This window comes from Pungitius pungitius, chromosome 20 (genome assembly GCF_949316345.1).
Source record: "Pungitius pungitius chromosome 20, fPunPun2.1, whole genome shotgun sequence".
Lineage (NCBI taxonomy): Eukaryota > Metazoa > Chordata > Actinopteri > Perciformes > Gasterosteidae > Pungitius > Pungitius pungitius.
The window spans coordinates 7,187,912-7,198,228 of NC_084919.1; the positions used below are offsets into that span (position 1 = coordinate 7,187,912).

The 10,317-nt window shown below is 42.6% G+C and overlaps 1 protein-coding gene across 1 annotated transcript; it reads right to left on the bottom strand.

Annotated features, from left to right (window-relative positions):
* Positions 1–95: 95 nt before the first annotated feature.
* Positions 96–4,119, bottom strand: LOC119195011 (visual system homeobox 2-like). Its single transcript, XM_062559581.1, has 4 exons — positions 3,407–4,119; positions 2,892–2,982; positions 2,222–2,345; positions 96–811 (listed from the first exon to the last, which is right to left on the bottom strand). The coding sequence occupies exons 1-4, from the start codon at positions 3,891–3,893 to the stop codon at positions 623–625; spliced, it is 891 nt and encodes a 296-aa protein (XP_062415565.1). The 5' UTR covers positions 3,894–4,119; the 3' UTR covers positions 96–622.
* Between the last annotated feature and the right edge of the window lie 6,198 nt (positions 4,120–10,317).

Sequence of the window (10,317 nt, forward strand, 5' to 3'; positions counted from 1 at the left end):
TTTGGGTTCAAACGAATCTCACTTTAGCCTGACTATCTGCACTCTGAAACTCTTGTGAAAGTACTGAGGGGTTTGACATTGAGATGAAACGCAAAAGAGAATGGAGATTGAACCTCTTATTCAATTAGAGGCCCCTAATTGATTTAACCTAATCAATTGACATGAGGCAAGAGGGGACATGTGCTCTAATCTGTCCTGATTAAGTAGGATTATCACTGTATCGATCTTTTATTGACATGCTGACACTTTTATTGGCTCCTAACGCGAGTTTAGCTCCCACTTCCTGATAGAACAAATCTTGATCTTGCTTTTCAAACTGAAACTAATATCGCTGGTTGTCTTTGGGTCCGTATTTGAAGCACTAATGTTCCTACAAATGTACGGGATCCATACAAGATAACGAATAGGAAATAACATCATTCATCTCCATCTGACAGAAGATGGTCCTAAAGCACCCTCGGCAAAGACTTTTACCAAATGAGCCTGGAATGTCTGACTCAAGATCAATAAAAGGACATTTTTCACTGCAGGCATTTTGACTCGTCACGAGGAGAAGCACACGTGCTCCTAATAACATTATTGATGGTTATCAACGGCCATCTAAAGTGACCACGTCGACATGCTATTCACCTAATAACCACGGCGCGTAGGAGTCAGTGACGCCCTCCTTGGCGGACTTGAGGATGGACTCTGGCAGGGGGATGGAGTGACGGACCATCGCTCCGTACAGGCCGTACTCCGCCATCACGCTGCTGCGACCCCAACACTTCTCCCTCTTCCTCCACTTGGCCCTGCGGTTCTGAAACCACACCTGGAGAGATGGAAAGGTACATAGATTTGAATTAGAAAGAGAGTTTTTGCATGTCTAATGAATGCGGTTTAATTTTTTGTGCTCAGGGCCATTAACATTATTGCATTAAATAGGCTGAGCGTACAGGCCTGAGGAGGACGAGCAGGAGGAAGACGTCCAGACTGAAGTGTATTTTTATACAACCACATCTGGAGTTTTTTTAAATTGTGTTCCAAACCACAAGATCATCACAATCCCAATTGCATCAAAGCAGGATTTTTTTATTTTTATTTTGGCACAAGGAAATGAATATTAGTGGGAAAAATCTGGAGGCTTGAACAAAAAATACACTATATACATTTTGCTAATTTGAATTTATCTTGACTCAAATGTAACCCAGTCTTTTATTTAGTCAAAATGCAAATTTATTGTACAAAATGTCCCACCTGTAATTCAGTGTTAACCATTTCTTCCTCATGCTTCATTTACACAAATGTCTTTTTTTTTTCCAGTTGTGTGTCTGTATGCGTTCTGCTCCTTCTGGGCCTCCAAATGCCTAAATTGATTTAGACCTCGCAATAGCTTCAGCAATCTCGTGAATATGAATGAGGACAACAACAGGAATGAAATGAGCGCAGGATGATGATATAAGGAATAGTGTGTGTGTGTGTGTGTGTGTGTGTGTGTGTGTGTGTTACGCGGACTTGGAATTAAAAACGATCAAAGCCGCGCCTGGAAAGCTATTCAGGTAGATCTGATGGTATCCTCAATCTCATAAAAAGATGGGCCTCAGATGAGCAATCATGCCTTCTGACAGCAGCAGGTGTGTGTGTGTGTGTGTGTGTCCGCGTGTGTGTGCGTAGTGCTTTCTGAGGAGAGGTGACCCCGGGGGCGAAGAGGCTGATTGAAAAATAAGTTAATTTCCAGGGCCGATCGATGGGAGACAGGCGCTCAAATATCACGGGAAATTAAAGCGCTCAGCCAGTCGGGGCCTCTGCTCAGCCACCGACCTGCGCCAATTCATTTCTATGTACTTATCGTTTCATCTCAGGGCGGCGGCGGCCCGCTCTCGCTCCCAGAGGAAAGAGGTGGCAAGTTCCCCTCAATTAACTAATTATTACACTGAGCTGCTGAATTGGCCGCTGATGCGTAGGCAGAATGAGGATGATGATGATGATGAAGCAGCTGGCTGACTGGCTGAACATTTCCTTTGGAATACGACATTGTAACCGGGATTTATGTCACCCGATATCAGTATATTTGCATGCGCTCGCAATGCATGTGCCTTACTTGACTAAATTTACACTTTGTATTAAAAAAGTGGGGCGATTCTTCCCTCTTTGAGAGGATTAAAGCATCTTCAGGATTAGGAATTTGAAACAGAGCATGCATCCCCTGCATATGTGCACAGACAGACCATAATACACACACCTGTATTCTGTCCTCTGGCAGCTCCGTCTTCATGGAGAGCATTTCTCTGGCGTACACATCTGGGTAGTGCGCTTCATTAAAAGCTTTCTCCAGTTCCTCCAGCTGATAGGAAGTGAAAATGGTTCTGCAGACAAAACGAGAACATATGAGCACCCTTCTATAATTTGGATTTCGAAAAAACATTTTTTCGATTTTATATAATTTAAAAGTCTACAAATGAAACAAAACGAAAATATATTTTCTTGCACTTAATTTTAAATAAAATCGAGCAGTGTCAAATAAAATGTCTGAAGCAAAGCAGTCACAAACAGAAATGATGATTGGCCAAAGATTATTTCATCTTTGTTTAGCAAACAAATACATAAAAAATGGTGGATTATTTTTATCACCATCACACTATGGGTTATCATTTCTAACGAGAAATTGGGCATTTATTTTTATAGAGACAGCAGAGGAAATATCAATATCATATATTTTATATCACAAAATGAATTGCAATAAACGTTGCAAATTTAAAACAATTAAATCCAATGTGTGATGTTTTTCCCTTCTGGTGGGGTGACACCAAGCGAAAGTAAAAAATAAAACGTGAATCCACGCAAATTAAAACAGTACAAAAGAAAATTATCCATTTGCCGAATATCATTTTTTCCATTTAGATTTTCTTCACCTGTGTCGCCTTTTCTTTCGTTTCTTGCTCTGATTCACCGAGGATTTAGAGAACTTCTGATCACCGGAGGAAAGACTCATGTCATCAGAATCTATGTGGGAAACAAAGCAGGCGTCACTTCAGAAATACTAGGATACGTTCAAATAACAGTGATCATTTTAACATTGTGTATTAGCTTACGTAAATATAGTAAATTTAAGTCCAGTTTCTTGTAAAAGCGCAATTTCCCCTCAAGGAAATATAAATAAGAATAAGTTGGACTAGTTATTTTGAAAATAATTCAGCAAGACCTCTACTTGTATTTATTCTTTCTTGGCATTCAAAAATAAAAATGTATATGCATTTGATAAATCAATCCGTTTCAGGGTGAAATCAGTCGCGCTGGCACTTTTTGTGCAAGAACGTTGCGATAATCCCTTCCTCTCGCTTGTTCACAATAACCACATAATCGGATTCAATATCTGCCTCATAACATGCATGAGAGTCAACAGGCCTCCTCCGAAAGGAGCACTCACCGGAGCTGGCGGAGTGCTGCGCGTCCATCGGAGAGTCCGCGTGCGCCGCCCTGTGCAGCGGCTGCAGGTGCACACTTTGCGCCTCGGCCAGCACCTCCAGGAAAGCAGGCTGGCTGTAAAACGAGTGTATTCCCTCTGGTCCCAGCAAACCCATGCCGACCCCGAGACCCCCGAGACCCCCGTGTCCGAGGGACCTCGCGGCCAGGACGTGCGCGCCGTGCGGCAGAGCCTCGAGCGGCCGCCTCTGCGTGACCGCGGGCGGCTCCTTGTTGAGGCCGAGCAGCTCTTGGATCCCAAAGCCGGTGCGCCGGTGCACCGCGGGGGCCATCTTCCAGACTGGAGGCGGCTGGTGGGATCCCCCGTGGTTCACGCCGATTTGTGAGGCAGATTTCTGTTTATTCTCAGTGTCTGAGAGTACAAATCCCTCTTTTCCCGTCATGTCGGCGAGATTCCACTTCTTGTTTTCCACTCTCTCTCGCGCGCGCATACACACATATACACACACACACACACAAAAAGTCCCTGATGCAATCAGCACCGTGATGCTCCTTTATCTCTCGGCCCTCCTCTCCGCTGCGCGTTTTAACCATCGGGCAACAGGCGGCAGCCAATCACAAGGGGAGGAGGAGGGGGGAGAGACACTCCACGCTCAAGTTTGCACGGGCCCCATCGAGCGTCATTGGAGTAAATAATACACTTTCAGGCATGACACCAAATAAAGAAGCATGCCCAGTGTTGATGGTCTGACAAGTGGTTTATTTTCCAGCTGACAGCTGAACACATTGAACAGGTGAATTCTTTATTTTCAGCAGAAGCTCTTTTTTTTATCTGATAAATTCGTATTTAAAAAAGAAAAAAACGTCTTCTGGTTGCTGGATTTAAGACTTTAGTCCGACCAAGAGAAAGACAGGGTGACAATTATCTTCTTGACAGAATTCTTTACGTACAAATCCTAAAAGAAGGAATGATCTTACTTTTTTATTATAATTTATATATTATTTATTTTTCTGTCCCTGATCAGGGCCACTGGCTCGTGGACAGACCGAGTAAATCAGCCAGATAAATCCCTCGAATGGAGGAAAATCAGCTTAATTTGCTGCACGTTTGTCCCCCTTCAAACGGGGGCGTCACTGCTGGAATAGCACGAGGGAACAACTTTATTGACCAAAATACCGAAAAGCAAAAAAGAGAATTCATTTGAGACTTTATTTTATCTTATCTGCTGCTTTGCTAAAATAAAAATAAAAAATCACCCTATAATAAAAATGATGTGTTTTAGGTTTCAATAATATTTAATACCATTCTACACATATCAGTAAAGGCATAAAATATATACAAATATGAGCAAATGTATTGTACAATGTATCTATCTAGCTTTATATTTAAAATGTTCCAGTTTGCCAAAAGATCAAGGCCCACAAACATTTTCAGAGGTCAAATTAATAGAAACACATTAGCCAATTTCCCTATCAGCCAATGAATAAATTCAACTGCAACGATCGATCCGTTACTCGACCCCCCCCCCCCCCCCCCCCAAACGTCCCATATAACCCACACTGTGATTTGCATATTCTAATTAGGTTTACGCACCAAACGTTTTGTCTTTAGTGGCAGTCTGCGCATCTGTTGATAGATTATTAAGCGTTTTCATTCTCTGACGGGTCACATGATAAAGAATACAATGTCCCCGCTCGGGGTATTTAGGACACACCAGGATGGCAATTAAAAATGAGACAAACAACGCCGGCGCACCAACAGACTTATTTACCTCCTAATTCACAGTTATCCAAACAACAAATAAAGAAATGCGACACAAACGGAAAATGTAACCAACATTTTGAGTGCTTACGAGCGAAGACACGTCGGACATGTCAGGGGAAATCACACTCATTTATCACACTATTTAAACCTCATGCTCGAATTCAAACCCGCTGAAATGTGAAATCAAGTGAAAATACTCTCATTTTCTCTCTCCGTTTCCACATAACCTAATCCGCTCTAATCAGCTGTTATTCAATTATTGCGGAGTTTCAATCGTTCGGAGATAATGTGCGGCACACTTTGGACATCTGGACGGATAATGACGACCGGGAGAGTTTATGGAGATGAGAGGACGCGCGCGATTGGAAGCGCAGATACGGTGTCTCCCCACTGGGACATGTGGCGATGAATGCATAAATAAAAGGAGGTGGTTCCGGCGGGGCTGTTTGCGACAGGCTGTCGCGGGGGCCGAACCCACAACAGATTTAGTGCCCGTTTGTAATCCGAGATGTGATCAAGAGATGCGGCTTCACCCGGTCAAGTCAATTACGAGGCGTTATGTTGCTCCGTGTATCACTACGCTGCATCTCCGTGCAAGAGGGGGGGGGGGCATAAAATACAAAATGCTCTATTATGAATACAGATCATCCGTTGGGCTATTTGGTTTGACGTCGCTTGAATATAGTTTTTCGCCTCAGTCAGTGTAATATTTCAGAATAAAAAAGTGTCACTTTTGACGTTTTACAAAAAAAAAAATACAAACATTGTGCCCTTGATGTTACAAAGAACGGGGTAAACAGAGAGGGAGAGAGAAGCAAAGCACCTAAATTACCTTCAGCCTCTCATGAGAAGCTATTAGAGAGACATTTCATTAGAGGTGAATGAAGAGATCAATGCCATACCAACAGCTATGCTAATGAGGTTTCTAACACGCGCACGAGAAGAATGACGTGCATGAATCACATCCTTCATCTTGGATCAGGATGCAGCATCGTTTTGCATATTGATCATCTCACCGCTCCTGGACACATTTGAAGCTTCTCAACAACCTCATCCATTTTCTTACTTTACAAACGTATGTATTCATAAAAAATAAAATCAGCACTGAACACAAAGAAATGCAGGGATGTGATGATCATCAGAGAGACTATTTGGAAAACTTAAATTACTGTTTTCAACACACATCAATGTGATGAACAGGAATCACTCCAGGGCTGATTCATAATTTTTTCACACTATAAAATGAAAAAACACATTTGACCTCCTGGGCAAACTAACAGATTACGTTGAATTCAGATTTTCTTAAATTTATCCATTTTCATTCTGAAACCATTCTGAAATGGTTCCATCTCTTCAGGCTGCAAAACTGTCTTTGACCAACACAAACTGATTTGAGGTAAATGTCATTGGAGAGGTTTGGGTAAGAAAGGCCCAGCTATAAGATTATTTCGATACTTATGTCATATAAATATAGTGTATATGCAGTTTGTCAACACCTATTTGACCTTGTTAGATAACGTTTTTACTCCTTTTTCATCTCACTTCAAATAGATTTTCATTGCACCTGAAGGAGTTTGTTCGGACCGACGCGCCCTCATTTGGTCAAACAACTTCCCGCCAAAACGTCTCTGCAACTTCACTTCCTCGTAAGAAAATGATATTCATCGAACGCATAGATTATCTAGTGTCGAATGTATCGGAAACTTAAAATCCTTTCGGCGCAAACACAACACATTTGTTCTGCAGCTCTGACTCATCCATCTTTGGGTTTGTTGGAGGCGCCACAAACAGCGCTTAAAAGCTAATTGCCGTTTCCCAGAGCTCGACATTTAAGAAAAAGAAGAAGCGCTGGGTCACCAAAGAGCCGTTTATCAAAACATCCCATTAAGGTGAAGAAACAAAAGGCGCTCACAACCCTAACAATGTGCCACCGGTGATTCAACAGTTTGCTCGGTGGGCACAGACCATTAATTAGGGCAATAACTTCATGCCATTGCCGTTCTATAGTCTCCATTTCTGTACCAGTACATCGATTTGTGCTCTGAAGTTTGGAGTGCCGCACCCCCCCCCCCCCCCCCCTTCCATGTGCAGATGTGTCATTGGCGTAATGAGACTCCCAAAACCTTTCCTGACAAAATAATATTCCTCATCGCGGCCCCTCATAACGAGAATTGGCATAATTACTTGGGCCCATTTCTTGTCTAATTAGCACACTTCCAGGGTGGACAGGGACTAGCAGTTGGGCAGGAGAAGGGAATCGGACAGGCATGGCGGCAGCAACACAAAAAAAGAAGGGGGCCTCTGGTTTCAGCGTAATTAGGTGAGACAATGCCCCTGACTGTTTTGAGCCGTGGCAGCGGCTCAGAGCCGGGGCCGAGCTGGCGAGCGGACGCCCCCGTGAGCCACGTCTCCCCGCGAAACCCTAATAAGCCCCTAATTGTCTTCTTTTTTGGGGGGGGGGGGGGGAGGGGGAGGAGTTCTCATGGGCAGACATGAAGACGGACCGGTCGGGGGGTCTCCTGCGGAGAGTGTTTCCCTCTGTCCCTCGAGAGATTTGAGTCGACTCACTCAGGACCTTCACCCTCAAAGTCCGGACCTCTTCCTAACGTCTTGTGACAGCGTCCCCGAACTGCAGCGCCGCAGACATGTTGAAAGCAGGGAGCAGATTTGTGTCTTTACGGACTGCCAAGGGGTGGATTCTCTCACAATTTGGAATTTGCCTTCATTTCCGCATACAACCACAACATCATCGGCTGGATGTGATACATATTGAACACACAAGGCATTCATTTGGGGTCCTGATAATATTCACTTTATAGCTCCGTTTTGGTCTCCACCACTAAGGAAACTGAATGTTCAACAGCTGGATGCTGGTTGGTGTTTGAAGCTGGGCAGGTAGCGCCCAGTGGGTTTATTGATAGTTTTTCATAGAAAAAAACGTTAGAGCCAAATAGACTGATAAATAAATACAGATGAGTTCAGCTTTAACACACATTAAGATATTTCACTATACGTATAACACTATACTCATTTAATTTCCCTTTCTTCTAAAATAATCTAAATATTACCATCAAATTAACTTTTTTTTCTTCTAGAAGTTTGAGAAAACTTTAAACCACAAGCAGCTGGACTCAACAGGCTGCATTTCAACACGGAGCTTGTTTAACCACACACACACACACACACACACACACACACACACACCTACCTAATGGCAGGTGGTACCCAGAAAACTCAATATTTCATAACTACCTCTCCACAACATCCCCTGCAGTCAGGGCCTCTCCCCCTCAGAGGAACGTCAATTCGATGTGCCCTCACTCCTTTAATTAGCTGTCAATTAGTGCAAATGAATCAACTCTTCGCCCAATTAAGCAATGCCACCAGGCAGCTCCCATACACAGGCCATTGTGTGAGCAGCATGAGAAAACCACAGCTAGCAAACTCGCTTTGGATCACGAGTGCAAGTTAACGATCACACTGACACACTGTGTTCATGGAGCTGTGTGTGTGTGTGTGTGTACGGGACAGTAGAGTTACACACTACAGTGATCAGGCAATGCGAAGTTATTTTTACTAAATCATATTCTGTTAATTTATGCATCTCGAGCAGTATCGTAGCTTTAGTCCTATTTTCAACCCACAGTCACATGAACAAAGAGGCACAGAACCGAAAGCACTTCTCTCTCCATTTAGGTATTCAAATGTTTCTAATCTCTAATCCCACAAACTGCTCTGTTTCCCGTCTGAATCCGATTGCTGCTGTGGATTGAACACCTGCTTATTCTTTGAGGAAACTTACTTTCTCTGAACACAACGTCAGCCATGCAACACCCGGATGATCTGTTCTAAACTGACCATGAATTGTGTGGCACGTTTAAAAAAAAAAAAAAAAAGGTAAGATTCGATTTCAAGGGTAACTCTTCTGCTGTCATGCAGTGGCTTCATTGACAGTCAGAGTGGAAATGTAATCTCTGCAAACACCTGTTCACTTCTGACTCACAAGCTAAGAGCCTGTTTTCTATTCTCTCTTTTTTTTAACACTTGACTGAATAAAATATTTGCTCCCCCTTTGATTTAAATCAGGTCGTCACCATCACTTTGTTACAGTTCACTGAATGTAGCCTTTACTTGGCAGAGATTTTTCAACATTGAGGTTCAAGAACTTATCACCACAAACTCAAATCTAATTCTCGGTCGAAGGGGGTTATTTTACAGTGAATATTGATGAATGATAAAGGTGTTGCAAAGCGTCACATTGGCTTTAATTAAACAACCTGCACCTCAGATCTTGTTCAGGTCATGTATACAGCGAATGCTCCTGATACATTTAGTGTGGTGATAAATCAGATACTAAACATTTTAAATAACAATACATTAATGTCTATATTATAATTGCTGCTAAGGAGTTAACGTCGAAACAAAAAACTGAAGTGATTTCTTTTAAGGATTGAATAGTATTTTATCCATTTTATTGAAATAGGCCAGGAATTTCTAAAAGGAGTAAGTTACTTTTCTTTCTGTAAACAAGTAAAACTCGGTGTCCGGTTGTTGTATTTTGAAATATTTCCTTATTTAAGATATATTATTTAAATATATTAAGTCTAAATACACTGGGACCAACCTAAATGATACATGTGTTCACTTTAAATTTATTTTTTTATTTTTAACACGTGTCGATTCTCTCCTTAAGCCAATTGCATTGTTGCTGTCAAACAAAATTGTTCTCTCTGCTGCAGTCAGTTGTCATTTCAGCTTTATTCAATCTGACTCTCCTCCACCCAGGACACCAGAGTACTTCTTTGGTTATCCTACATGTCAGGATGTAGTCCAATCACCAGAGACTTTGCCCAATTGCTATTTGTACTTTTTTTTTAAAATATGAGTGTGTGTGTGTGTGTGTGTGTGAGATGCAAGGACGTTTTGTGACATGAAGAAGCAAAGCCGTTTGTAGGCGCGCGAGCAGTGCGGCCAGGCTGCCTCCCTCCCTTCAACAGCCACTCTGGACCATTACAGGCTGTAATTGTTATTTAATGGATTAAACATTCATCCTTCCTGGAAGAAGCCCCAGTGGGTCGGATGACAGCCTCTCCATGTTCACACAGCTAAACCCCCCCCCCCCCAATCGACGCTCATCTGACGGTAGTGTT

Coding starts and splice junctions, on each gene's coding strand:
- LOC119195011 (XM_062559581.1), bottom strand. CDS start 3,893: ATGCGCGCGCGAGAGAGAGTGGAAAACAAGAAGTGGAATCTCGCCGAC. Junction 2,983..3,406: donor GCAGCACTCCGCCAGCTCCG/GTGAGTGCTCCT, acceptor TTTCCCACATAG/ATTCTGATGACATGAGTCTT. Junction 812..2,221: donor TGCCAGAGGACAGAATACAG/GTGTGTGTATTA, acceptor CCATCTCTCCAG/GTGTGGTTTCAGAACCGCAG.